This window comes from Gopherus evgoodei, chromosome 1, assembly GCF_007399415.2.
Source record: "Gopherus evgoodei ecotype Sinaloan lineage chromosome 1, rGopEvg1_v1.p, whole genome shotgun sequence".
Lineage (NCBI taxonomy): Eukaryota > Metazoa > Chordata > Testudines > Testudinidae > Gopherus > Gopherus evgoodei.
Genome location: NC_044322.1, coordinates 29,700,344 through 29,713,913, shown reverse-complemented (window position 1 = coordinate 29,713,913; position 13,570 = coordinate 29,700,344). Strand labels below are relative to the sequence as shown.

Sequence of the window (13,570 nt, the reverse complement as noted above, 5' to 3'; positions counted from 1 at the left end):
GGTCGGAGACCTCCTAGATTACGACTGGGGAGACTGGCTGGATCCTCTGACCTTCGCTCGGCGTATGGGGCTCTTCAGGCCTTGTACTCCCTTGTGTGTACTACAGGAGGTGAAGGCCGCTTTGCTGTCCGCTGCTCGGACCTACCTCGACCGGTTCCTGCTTGAGGGCATGCCCCTCCCACCCTCCACCCTGGGCCCTCCAGACCTTTTCATCGGACCCCTGCCCCATGGACCCAACCGACCCCCCCCCTGCCCCTTCTCCGTAAGCCGGCTGCACGATCTGCAGCCAGCCCGCTTCCAAACCGCGCCAAGGAAACATCTATACACACTCGTGCTCCACACTCTTCACTTCCTCACCCTCATGTCTCGCCCCAACACAAAGTGGTGGGACCTCCTGCCACCTCTGGAGGGTGAGGAGTCCCGGTGGGCAAGCCTATACTCCACCCTGGTCCCGAGGCCCGCCGGGGATATCAGCTGGCGGCTCCTTCATGGGGCCATGAGCACGGGCGTATATTTGGCGCAGTTTACCCGTCCCAGACACCTGCCCCTTCTGTGGCGCGAGGGAGACCCTGGCGCATGTTTACTTAGAGTGTGCCAGGTTGCAGCCCCTATACCAGCTCCTCACGAACATACTGTTGCATTTCTGGCCGTACTTTTCCACTTACCTCCTTCTCTATGCACTCCCTATCCGTGGCCCCACAAAGTCACAGGACCTCCTGGTCAACCTCCTCCTAGCCCTGGCTAAAACGGCCATCTACAAAACCAGGGAGAGGAGGTTGGCCAGTGGAGACTCCTGTGACTGTGGGGATTGTTTCCGATCCTCTGTCCTTTCATGTATCCGGGCAGAGTTCGTCTGGGCGGCGTCCGCTGGCTCCCTTGACACCTTCGAGGAGCAGTGGGCACTGTCCAGGGTTCTCTGCTCAGTGTCCCCATCAAGCTCCCTTCTTTTGACCCTCTGACCGCACTCCTGTCCCTGTTCTTTTATTAGTTGTCCTCTGAACTCAGTTGGGTTTTGAGATCCTGTAGATCCTCCCCTAAGGCTGGGGTGGGGGATCATTTAGTAGTGACTTTCAGAAATATATAGTGCCTAGCATGGCAGCCTCACTAATAATTCCTCTTCTGTGTATATACCTTGACTGTTGTCAGACTCCTAAAGCAAATCTTGAGTGAGCAGTGTTGCAAGGCTATGAATTTGCCTAGTTTCATATGTCACAAAAATGACTGACATGTCTCAGATTCAGACTTAACTGAGGCCTGTTCTAAACCTAAACCTTAGGTTGTCCTAGCTATATCACACAGTTTTGGAAAATTAAAGCTACAGGAAAATACTGCAGAATGAAACTGACAAAAAATCAACTTTCTTCCCCTCCAAAGAAACTGCAGAAGTACAGTAACAGTAAAGATGAGCAGAATAAATAAATATATACTAGAAAGAAATAAGCAAACTCAATTCCTATTGTGCTCTTAAATTCTAAGATTTAAGACATAGATTACAACTGTAAAACAAGAAGAGCACATATTTTATACTGCAGAAAAAAAAAGACATGCTACAAAACCCATCAAACTTACCTAGGGCTTTACATGCAAAAAGGGCCATTGAACTCTGAAGTCTGTCTGGTCTGACAGCCTGGACCACAAGGACCTTAAGATAAAGTATATTCAGTAAGTCAAGTATATTAGAAGTGCAGTACACAGTAACAATTCTAAACCTGAACAGTAGGCTTACAATAATACAATTAAAAAAAAAATAAAACTTTTGGGGGGAGAAGGAAGCTTCTTCTTAAAATAACACAATTTTAAATGTTCTTTTCCAAAATGAGTTTGTCAACTTTGGTATATAATTATAAATGATCTAGTAAAACTATTCCAATTCAAATATAAACAGCTAACATAACTGTTCCTTTTGGGTGCAATTCATCCCTGTGTAGACAGCCACAGAAGCACTATGGACCACCTAAATTCTCCCTTGTGATGGGGTACTCATCCCACATTAGCCCAGAGAGGCTTAACAGGCTCAGGAGTGAGTAAGTAACCTGTGAGGACACATCTGAGAGAGAATTAGGGTTGATACGCAAGCTTTCATTGAGAATGGAGCCCAGCTGGGTATATGCAAAGGGGCTAGTATAAGGCCAAGAAGCAACAACAGAAGGGGCTGCAGTGTGGAAGCCTTCAGTCACTCTCTGGGCTTAGAGAGGGAAAGGAAGAAATCCAGGGAGCTAGTAGAAGCCCTGAGATCCTGGCCCTCAATGAAGGGTTTACCCAGCAGGGTAGTGGAGCAAAAGCCAGATAGAGACATAGCAGGAAAACATCCAGGGAAATGACAGCAAGGCTTGGGACAGTGCATACCTTAGTCGCTGATTTGAGGGTCCCTGGGCTGGAACCTGAAGTAGAGGGCAGGCCCAGGGTCCCTACCTGCCACTGGATAAGGGGCATAGTCTTGATTTGGAGGACTGGGAATCATACCCAAACAGTCAGTCCAATGAGACTTTTGTGGAAGGGAAAACTATAATAAGCTGGCTAGAGGGCCAAGCCACAAAGAGGGAGCATCCTGAGTCACAAAGAAGCAGCACTGCAACTCTGGAGTGTGAACGAAACATGGGAAGGGGTGTCAAACTGGGTAGAGTTATTCCCCCGATGTGGTCACGAGGAGGCGCCTTAGTAGTGCGTAGTGAACCCCATTACACACCTGAAAGGCTGGAACTGCTTGTCCAGTAAAGAGAGTGCATTATGTGGGTAGCTAGAGTGACAAACTCCAAGATTATCCTTACTTCTGCTAATTTCCACCTGAAAAGGATGTCTTCTTAGCTTCTAACGTTAGAATCTTACTGTCCTTTGATTTCTCGGAGCAGAGTTTAGCATGCAGAGGTTACTCATCTTAAGCAATAACTGGATTTCTTCCACATGCATGTCTCTAGAGCTGCGTCATGTCAGGTGCACGTGTCCCCTGTGCCTCTGACCAGAGATTTTTGGTAGCAGTGTGATGTTGCAGTCTATATGGTTTTATAAAAATATGTTAATGAATGAATATATTGTAAGTGGAATATGCTCCATGCAAAATGTTTCTTGTAAGGTATCATTACAAAGCTTATAATCTACTGAGTGTGATCATCCTGTTTGTATAAATGTACCACTCTTGAATCTGAAGCTAGAAATATGAAATATAACTCTGAGGGCCTATTGTAATTATGCAAAGTGTGGGCCATTAATGGTGGTTTGGAATCTTGATGACTCCCATTAACCAGGACAATTGTCTGCAGATGGGTGTGTTTTACCTGTAAGTCTTCCTGTATATGTGTATACTAGCAAGTGAGCAATGAAGTCTTGCAGGGACATGAGATCATGTCACCTGAACTGGAATTCATCTTTAATCTGGTGTCTTTCCATTGAGAAGGAGGGGGTGGGAACCCAGAGAGGGACAAAAGATTCCCCCCTTATGCAAAAGATATATAAAGGGGTGAAATAGAACAAAGGGAGAAGAGGAGCCATCATGAAGAATCCTTTAGCTACCACCTGAGCTGAAACAAGGGCTGTACCAGTGGAAAGAATTGTGCCCAGGTCTGGAAGGTGTCCAGTTTGCAGAAAAAACTTGCTGAAGCATCTGTGAGGGTGAGATTATCTGTATTCAGTTTGATCAGACATAGATTTGCGCATTTTATTTTGCTTGATGACTTACTTTGTTCTGTCTGTCACTGCTTGGAACCACTTAAATCCTACTTTCTGTATTTAATAAAATCACTTTTTACTTATTAATTAACTCAGAGTATGTATTACTACCTGGGGGAGCAAACAACTGTGCATCTCTATCAGTGTTACAGAGGGTGAACAATTTATGAGTTTACCCTGTATAAGATTTATACAGGGTAAAATGGATTTATTTGGGTTTAGACCCCATTGGGAGTTGGGCACAGAATCATAGAATATCAGGGTTGGAAGGGACCTCGGGAGGTCATCTAGTCCAACCCCCTGCTCAAAGCAGGACCAATCCCCAGACAGATTTTTTGCCCCAGATCTCTAAGTGGCCCCCTCAAGGATTGAACTCACAACCTTGGGTTTAGTAGGCCAATGCTCAATGCTATCCCTCAGGCATCTGAGTGTTAAAAACACTGTTAGCTGCTTTCAGGTAAACCTGCAGCTTTGGGACAAGTAATTCAGACCCTGGGTCTTTGTTGGAGCAGACGGGAGAGTATGGCTCAACAAGACAGGGTGCTGGGGTCTCGAGCTGGCAGGGAAAGCAGGGGTATAGGTAGTCTTGGCACAATGGGTGGCAGCTCCCAGGGGGTTTCTCTGATTCAACCCATCAGAGCAGTGTCTGTTCAGCCCACATAGGCACCCTACACCTCTTCATGCCCTGTACCAAGGATATATAGAGCTATGTGGGCAAACTGCCCTCAGTTTCTTTTCTACTACAAAGTCCCACACAGGAAATTCCAAAGCAGAAAGGAAGTAGGGCTGGTAATGGAGCACTCATAGGGGCACATCTCAAACAACTATATTTACTGCATAAGGTGCAGGGCCGGCTCCAGGCACCAGCTGACCAAGCATGTGCTTGGGGTGGCACATTGGTGCGGGATGTCAGGGTACTTGGGGGAGGAATTCGGTGGTGTGGTACTGGGGGGGGCTTCGGCGGTGCCACACTTGGGAGGAGTGGGGCTTGCATGGCGCAGCAGTCGGGGGGTTTGGCAGCGCAGCGCTCGGGGGGGTGCGGGCTTCGGCGGCACAACGCTCAGGGCGGCGGAGGCTTCGGTGGCGTGGCACGGGGGGGTCAGCGGCGCAGCGCTCGTGGGAGGGTTACAGTGGGGGCAGCGCTCTTTTTTTTTGCTTGGGGCAGCAAAAAATTAGAGCCGGCCCTGATAAGGTGAATAACTTCTGTTTGTTCTTTGAGTATTTTCCCTCTACATGCTCCCATTCAGGTGATTTCCAAGCAGTATTCTCAGCAGAAGGAGGTGGCTTCTGAGGCAAGTTCAATACTGAAGACAATACTGCAGTCCTGAGGACAGTATCTGATTTAGAAGAGTTAACCAGTGCACAATGCTTGGAAAAGATATGAATTGAGGATCAAGTAGCCACCTTGCAGATCTCAACAATGACAACATGTTTAAGCAGTGCTATAGAGATGAACAGAGATCTCGTGGAATGAGCTAGCACACTAGAAGGAGGTTGTACATCAGAAGATTCACAACAAGAAGTTATACAACTAGAAATCCACCTCAGAAGTCTTTGGGTGGAGATTGCAGCCCCTTTATATTTCTCAGAAATTGAAATGAACATTCTGAGAGATGCTCTAAATGATTTTGTTCCATCTAAATAGAAGGCTAATGCCCTCCTGATTTCCAACATATGGAAAGCTCCCTCCTCCCTGGTATGGTGTGGCTTTGGGGGGAAAACTGAGAGTTGAATAACTTGATTAATGTGAACTTCGGACAATATCTTGGGTAAAAATGTAGGATGCAATCATAATGAAAATTTGCCTTTGAAAAAGAATTGTATAGGGAGGGTCTGCCATTATTTCCCCAACTCTTCAGGCAGAAGTGAAGGCCAACAAGAAGTCATTTTAATTAATAGGTGAAGAAGTGAACAGATGGCCATCAGTTCAAAGGGAGGTTTCATAAGGCACTTAAGAACAAAGTTTAAATCCCAAAGGATCCTCAATCCTTTAATGTATCTGATCATTGTGGGGTGAGTAAACACCAAAAACCCCTCAATGGAAGAATGGAAGGCCGTGAAAGCTGCCAACTGTACTCCAATTAAAGTCATCTGGTAATTCTAACAGATAGTCAAGATGAGGGGGAAGAGTGGATGGACAAAGATGCTAGAAGACAAACCAGTGGTGGAATCTTCCATTTCTGAAGGTAAATTGAACAGGAAGTTTGTAATCTCAAGAACCATGGAGTAACCAAGCTTTGAGGTAAAGAATTCTGAAATTCTGATGGAGAGCACAAATTGATATCTTGAGAAGGGAGATGTGAAATAGCAAGTGCTGGGCAATCAAGCTGTACTGGATAGATCTATAGTTCCAGTGACCATGACAATCTTGGTACTGAGAGGCACTTGGTACTTTTAGAAGGGGAGACTCTGATTAATTAGAGACATACATATCTTCAGAGCATTTAAACTCCTGCGGTACCAGATGAGTCAAAGAAGATAGAAAGGAATCTGTTTCACTTAGCCCCTTGTGGACTTTGGTACCAATGCAGTTGCCTTGAAGAGGGTCTAATATGGAATCCTTAGACTTCTATGATATTGAGGGAGTCATATGTCTAGGTACAAAAGGTTGTATAAGTCGGCATGGCCTTGCTCATAGTGAGGTGTTTCTCCTTGCGTCCTCGATCATGCTCAGACAGAATTGAAGGTGGTTTAGGCACCAAAGCATGCTTGGAGTCGTGGCTCCTAGATAAACTCAGGATTTTGGAGCCAGTCTCAGTACCAGAGGAACCTGGAACTCCAGTGATACCCAACAAGGGACCTAAGGGCTCAGAAATGGTCAGTTTTAGTGGAGATTGAGACTTCTTCAAAACAGGCTCTGTGTAAGGAGAATTAGAACTCCTGTTCTTAGAAACCTTCTCAGTGCCTTCTGATGATTATTCCTTCGAAGGTCTGGGAGAATGTGATACCAAGCTCAGCTCCCAGACTGATGCACTGAGCAGCACAGTATGGGGAGGTGAGCAGCCCTCAGTGGTGAAAGAAAAGGTTAAGGACTATTTAGAAAAGCTGGACATGCACAAGTCCATGGAGTCAGATGCAATGCATCCAAGGATGCTGAGGGAGTGTAGCGAGGAGGCTTCACTGCCGGCCGCGCATGAGAGGAACAAGCCAGAACAGGCGCGGCAGCGGGCGGAGCCACCGCTGCCTGTCCCTACCCCCTGGAAGTCAAGGGGCGGGACAGGAAGTACAGTGCCACCGCCACCTGTCCCCGCCCCCCCGAAGTCAAGGGGCGGGACAGGGAGTACAGTGCCACCGCCACCTGTCCCCACCCCCCGGAAGTCAAGAGGCAGGACAGGAAATATAAAAGCCCAACCCCAGCGCTCAGTTGGAAGAAGACGGCCGGAGAAGACAGACGCTGCTGTCCAAGCTCCCACCGGGCCCATCCTACCCCGTGCTCGGTACCCAGAGGAGTGCTGGCCTGACCTACCTCGTGCTCAGTACCCAGAGGAGCTGCCTGAGCTTCCCCATGCCCGTACCCCAAGGAGGGGCCGGGACTTCCTGACGCCCAGTATCCAGAGGAGTGGACTGGACCTCCTGACGCCCGGTATCCTGAGGAACCCATGGTCTGGGACCCACCGGATGATGCCGGCAGATGGCAGGTACCCAGTGAGGGGGAGATTGGAAGTGGCCCGAGGGCAGCCAACTCCAGTCAGCTTGCAGACTCACCTGAGCCGATGTCAGTGTGTTTTGGTCAGGATCCCCCACTGACCATCAGCGGTGTTAACCGCTGCTAGGGCCCTGGGCTAGAATGCAGTGGAGTGGGAGGGCCTGCGTTCCCTCTGCCACCACTCCAAGGGTGGCAGACTCCCCCTCCTCCCTAGCCTGGGGAGGCCATTCCTAGTGTTTGTTTGCTCAGCCCCTCCTGAAGGGCCTGAGCCGCTTGCTGCCCCGCCCTGAGCCAGGGTCTGGGCTTTATATACCTTAACTGCTTATTGCCCCGCCCTCCCCTCAGGACCTGGGCTTTTAGACTGGTGGCTGTTTGCTCAGCCCTGCAGCAAAGGGCCTGAGCCACCTATTAACTGTGTTTGTCTGCTCAGCCCTGCAGCAGAGGGCCTGAGCCACCTATTAACTGTGTTTGTTTGCTCAGCCCTGCAGCAGAGGGCCTGAGCCACCTATTAACTGTGTCTGTTTGCTCAACCCTGCAGCAGAGGGCCTGAGCTCCCAAGTGACTGTGTGCCACCGCACATCCCTGAAGCAAGGGGCGGGCCCTGGGCCGACAGAGTGTGGTGAGCCGGTGTGGCTCCCCTCCACCCTCAGGGAGGGTTGAGCCCCGGTCCCACCCTTCTACAGGGAGTTTGGCTGATGTGATTGCAGAGCCATTGGCCATTATCTTTGAAAACTCGTGGCGATCGGGGGAGGTCCCAGATGATTGGAAAAAGGCAAATATAGTGTCCATCTTTGAAAAAGGGAAGAAGGAGAATCTGAGGAACTACAGACAGGTCAGCCTCACCTCAATCCCTTGAAAAATCATGGAGCAGGTCCTCAAGAAATCCATTCTGAAGCACTTGAAGAAGAGGAAGGTGGTCAGGAACAGTCAACATGGATTCACCAAGGGCAAGTCATGCCTGACCAACCTGATTGCCTTCTATGATGAGACAACTGACTCTGTGGATATGGGGAAAGCGGTGGACGTAATATATCTTGACTTTAGCAAAGCTTTTGATATGGTCTCCCACAGTATTCTTGATAGCAAGTTAAAGAAGTATGGATTCGACAAATGGACTATAAGGTGGATAGAAAGCTGGCTAGATCATCGGGTTCAATGGATAGTGATCAAAGGCTCAGTGATCTAGTTGAAAGCTGGTATCAAGCGGAGTGCCCCAGTGGTCGGTCCTGGGGCTGGTTTTGTTCCACATCTTCATTAATGATCTGGATGATGGGATGGATTGCACCCTCAGCAAGTTTATGGATGACACTAAGCTGGGGGGGAGAGGTAGATATGCTAGAGGGTAGGGATAGGGTCTAGAGTGACCTAGACAAATTGGAGGATTGGGCCAAAAGAAATCAGATGAGGTTCAACAAGGACAAGTGCAGAGTCCTTCACTTAGGATGGAAGAATCCCGTGCACTGCTTACAGGTTGGGGACCGACTGGCTAAGCAGAAGTTCTGCAGAAAAGGACCTGGGGATTACAGTGGATGAGAAGCTGGATATGAGTCAACAGTGTTCCCTTGTTGCCAGAAGGCTCAGGGCAGATTGGGCTGCATGAGTAGGAGCACTGCCAGCAGATCAAAGGAAGTGATTATTCCCCTCTATTTAGCACTGGTGAGGCCACATCTGGAGTATTGTGTCCTGTTTTGGGCCCACCACTAGAGAAATGATGTGGACAAATAGGAGAGAGTCCAGTGGAGGGCAATGAAAATGATCAGGGGGCCGGGGCACATGAATTATGAGGAAAGGCTGAGGAAACTGGGCTTATTTAGTCTGCAGAAGAGAAGAGTGAGGGGAGATTTGATAGCAGCCTTCAACTACCTGAAGGGGGGTTCCAAAGAGGATGGAGCTACACTGTTCTCAATGGTGGCAAATGACAGAACAAGGAGCAATGGTCTCAAGTTACACTGGGGGAGCTCTAAGTTGCATGTTAAGGAAAACTGTTTCACTAGAAGGGTGGTGAAGCACTGGAATGGGTTACCGAGGGAGGTGATGGAATCTCCATCCTTAGAGATTTTTAAGGCCTAGCTTGACAAAGCCCTGGCTGGGATGATTTAGTTGGGATTGGACCTGCTTTGAGCAGGGGGTTGGACTAAATGACCTCCTGAGGTCTCTTCCAACCCTAATCTTCTATGATTCTAAGGTGGACAGGACATTAAACTCACTTGGAGGCTGATGTACATGGCAAGTCCCCTGACCTGGATCAAAGGCAAGTTCAAGAGAACACTCTATGATTAGGAGTTTCAGTCTGATCTCTTGATTTTTCCTGGCCGTGCTTTCGAGGGCTGCACAAAAATTAATTTTTTGAGGAATGATTGTGTGTGTTTGAAGGAGCTTACCAATCCTGCATTGATTAAATAGTTTTTCTAGGCTCAAGAAACCACACCCCTCCACCTCTGCTGGGCATGCTCCAACCTGAGAGAGCATTTTAAAGGGAGCGACTCAATTCAGTCTGGGCCAACTGTGCAGAAAAGCAATCAGGTGAATCAGCTTCCTGCCGGAAAGCCATCAAAGCTCCACACTGCCAGGACAGAGCCCCATAGCCAAGCCAAGGAACTCCAATCACTGTGGGAGCTGAGGGGGAGCTTGGGCCAGCAGAAGAGACTCAAGAGACAGATCAGAGGGGAATGCAACAGGCACCCCAAATCCAACTCTATGACGCCGGAGGGACTGAAACAAGGGGACGAAATGACCCAGAGAGAGTGATTAGGGGTATCAGGCCCTGAGCCCTGTGTGAGGGCCACTGTTTCAAAGGACTCTGGACTGGAACCCGGTGGAGTAGGGTGAGCCGAGGTTCCCATACCACCCTCCCAGTCTCAGCACTATCCTGAATCATAGCCACTGAGCAAGGCGGCCTTTGGACTCTCTGTCCCTAACTGTAACTAGTACCGTCAGCCTGGAGCACACAGCCGACCCCCAAAAGTGTGTGTCCCAGACAGCTAATATAGCTGACAGTTATAGCATCCCAGCAAGTAAGGCAATGCTTGAATTCAGTGATGCGGGCATACCCCTGCAAGGGAGAAAAACAGCACCCTCTGGAAGGAAATTAGGAAAAAAGGGAAAAATAAGAGAAATAAAATAAATATCTTCCAAATAAAAGTATCAAAAGACTATACTGAATTAAACTACACACTAATAAACAACTAAATTAGACTTGAAGACAACTTAACAGTAGATACTCTGTCTCAAGCCAAGGAAGCTGAAAAGGAACTGAGGACAGGTTGCCTACATAACCATATATATCCTTGGCACAGGGCATGAGGAGGTGTAGGTTGCAGGTCAAATGAGCACTACTATAAAAAAATCTCCCATCAAATGGATGAGGTGCATGTGCACCTGAAATGGATACAGGGACACCTGAATTGGAGCATCCATAGGGACATTACTTGAAGAACTATGTGTTTGTCATGAAAAACAAACTAATATCATTACTTTATACCATCATTTCCTGCAGCTGGAATTTAGTAGAGCACACCTAATCTGTTGGGTAAATTTTCAACAGAATAAAGCTATGTATGTTAGTCAGCACTGACTTTGTAAGTGTTATACTAATGTGCCTGTTCTGAATGTGTTTTTATACTAAAATAATCAATGTTGAAAGCACCTCTGCTTGGTTTTAAGATAAATAGCACCTGTAATCTCTTTATCCTGAGCTACTCTAACTATGAACCTCTAAATTACACAAATGTTTTTATTACCAACAAACCCCCAAACCAGCCCTAAACAGTACATATAGTTGATTCACCCCCTCCTCTTTTTTCTCTCAGTTAGGCTCTAATACATATCAATTCAGCCCACACGTGTTTTAGGTTCCTAACTTCCAATGATATCAATGGAAGTTAGAAGTCTAAATACCTTTGAGGACCTGAGCCTTCCCTAGTACCTATCTTCATAGGATCTTTCACAGGTAGCTTCCTGCATAATGTATGCTTTAAAGTTCTGTACCCTGGTGGCTCTGGGACATACAGTCAGCCATGCCCAGTTCAGTTTATAGTGCCTTTCCTCAGGGCTCTGTTTATTTTCCAACACAAACCAAAGGAAATGCAGAACAATAACTAAAGCAATAGTCTTATTCTTGGCTGAGGGATTTGGTAAATAAATCGTCCGAACCACACCAGCCTATGGAAGCCCATGGAATCTCCTTGCAGCCTTCTCCTTGTCTCTGTCCCCTCTGACTTCCCCCTGCCTCCCTCCAGTGGAGTTGGGGCCCTCATTTATATCTTCCGGCTAGGAATCAGGCCCAATCAGTGGGTGCAGTTTAGCTGAGTCAGCTGATTCCCTCCAAAACAGAGATAGCTGTTCATTAGAGCCCCTGGCCTTGAAAGGGCCAGACCTCACTGTTACATGTACCCCAAGGATTCCCAAACTGTGGTAAGTGTTGTACATGAGACATCTCGGGGGGAGGTACCGCGGAAAAATTGTGCAATGGTGGATTTTATTTATTATTTCATTTATTGCATTTTCATAATAGGCTGTTCAGACAACACTTTAAAACTGTGGGAATGTGTTATATAAAATATGGTAGTTAATTTACTTCAAGATGTAGTAATGTATTAATGAGAATGCAGATACTCAGAGACACTGATGTACAGAGCCCTCAACTCCAGTCACCATACAGCACAGGTTCAGTTACCCAGCAACTATCTAGTTTAGCTGAGCTCAAAACTTAGTCAGAGGGTTGTGGTTTTTTTTCCAGTTGTATATGTCACACTATAACTATATTTGTACATAACAGTGAAATATAGACAGATGGCTAAAGACTGGCAGTATTAAGAAGAACACACCAAGTATCAGTGATGAGAAGAGTAGGGATACACAGACAATTGGTAAAACTGGAAGGGGGTAAGCAGGCAGCTGGTAGATCTGGAAGAGGGTACACAATAAGAAAAGTTTGGGAACCTCTGCTCTAAGGATATATCTACACTGCAATTAAACACCTGCAGGTGGCCTGTACCAGCTGTCCCAGGCTCATGGGGCTCAAGCTAAAGGGCTGTTTCACTGAGGTGGGAGGGTCCCAGAATTCAGGCTGTAGCCCGAGGCCAAAAATGTACACCACCATTAAACATCCCCTTAGCCTGAGCCCTGCGAGCCTCAGTGAGCTGGCACAGGCCAGCTGCAGGGGTCTAACTGCAGGGTACACTACTTCTTAAAGGGTACATCATGGAAGAATCTAACCTCTGAGTGGGACTTAAATAATTCTGTGCCGGTGTTTCCTCCCATCACTGTTGGGATACATTTTCACTGCTTTCTAAAAGACAAAGACACCCTTTACACTCATCATACTGGTGTTTGACTTTTTTTTTTCTTTAAGTTTTTTTTTAATCCTCTAGAAACTGTGATGAAGACACATTGGGGACATATGAACTACATATTATAGAGTGAAGCATGTTATTCAGATAAGAGCTTTTGTAAAATGGTTTGTTTCTAGTTTATTCCTAATTTCTGTGGTGACTGTTGTTAAAAAGTCCCCTTCTTTTTCTCTCTCTCTCGCTTTTTTTTTTTGTGCTAGATACTTGGCTGTTTTTTAACAGATGAATTCATTGAGATACGCAGGGAAGGCTGTGTGATTTGTGTGCTCTGGCAGTAATTGCAGAATCTTTAATTTGTCAGAAGTACCCAACCAGGGTTTTGAGAGGTGAGAGGCCTTTGTCATTTCTGCTAATCCAGTTTCTGTTGTTTACTGCACATAGCAACATCTGGTGGCAGGACAATTTAGAGGAATTGAAAGTAGAAAATCCACTGTAATCACGTTTTCTACTTTCATTTGTGTTATATGCAGCCTGTCTATTTCTAAGGCACACAAGATTCCCTGTGTGTGGACTTCTGTACCCCGGTCTGGGTGAGAGGGATGGCACTGGCTCTTGAAAATATTCTCAACATACTTTACACAGAGAAGTCATGCACATTAGTGTACTGACAAGCTCCCCAGGGCAAGGGCCATGTCCTTCTATATGTCTGTATAACATTTACCACAATGTTATACAGACATACAGAAGGACATGGCCCTTGCCCTGGGGAGCTTGTCAGTACACTACCATTAAACATGTGACCCCAATACCTATCTGAACCTCCACCTCCAGACACTACCACAATACAAATAACATGGGACCCAACAGGCAGCCAAGTAGGTTCTGTACATTTGGGGAATCAGCAACTGCTGAGGTGCGGATGTGTCATGTATGGTTCTCTGCAGAGGGTTACAGCTGACTGTGATCTCCA

At 47.0% G+C, this 13,570-nt stretch overlaps 1 protein-coding gene across 1 annotated transcript in view; it reads right to left on the bottom strand.

The window, feature by feature from the left end:
- Positions 1-13,570, bottom strand: part of DYNC2H1 (dynein cytoplasmic 2 heavy chain 1) — a 362,438-nt gene that overhangs the window by 150,885 nt on the left and 197,983 nt on the right. Inside the window, 1 exon segment of the mRNA XM_030560509.1 lies at positions 1,570-1,642. Coding sequence (XP_030416369.1) covers positions 1,570-1,642 — 73 coding nt within the window.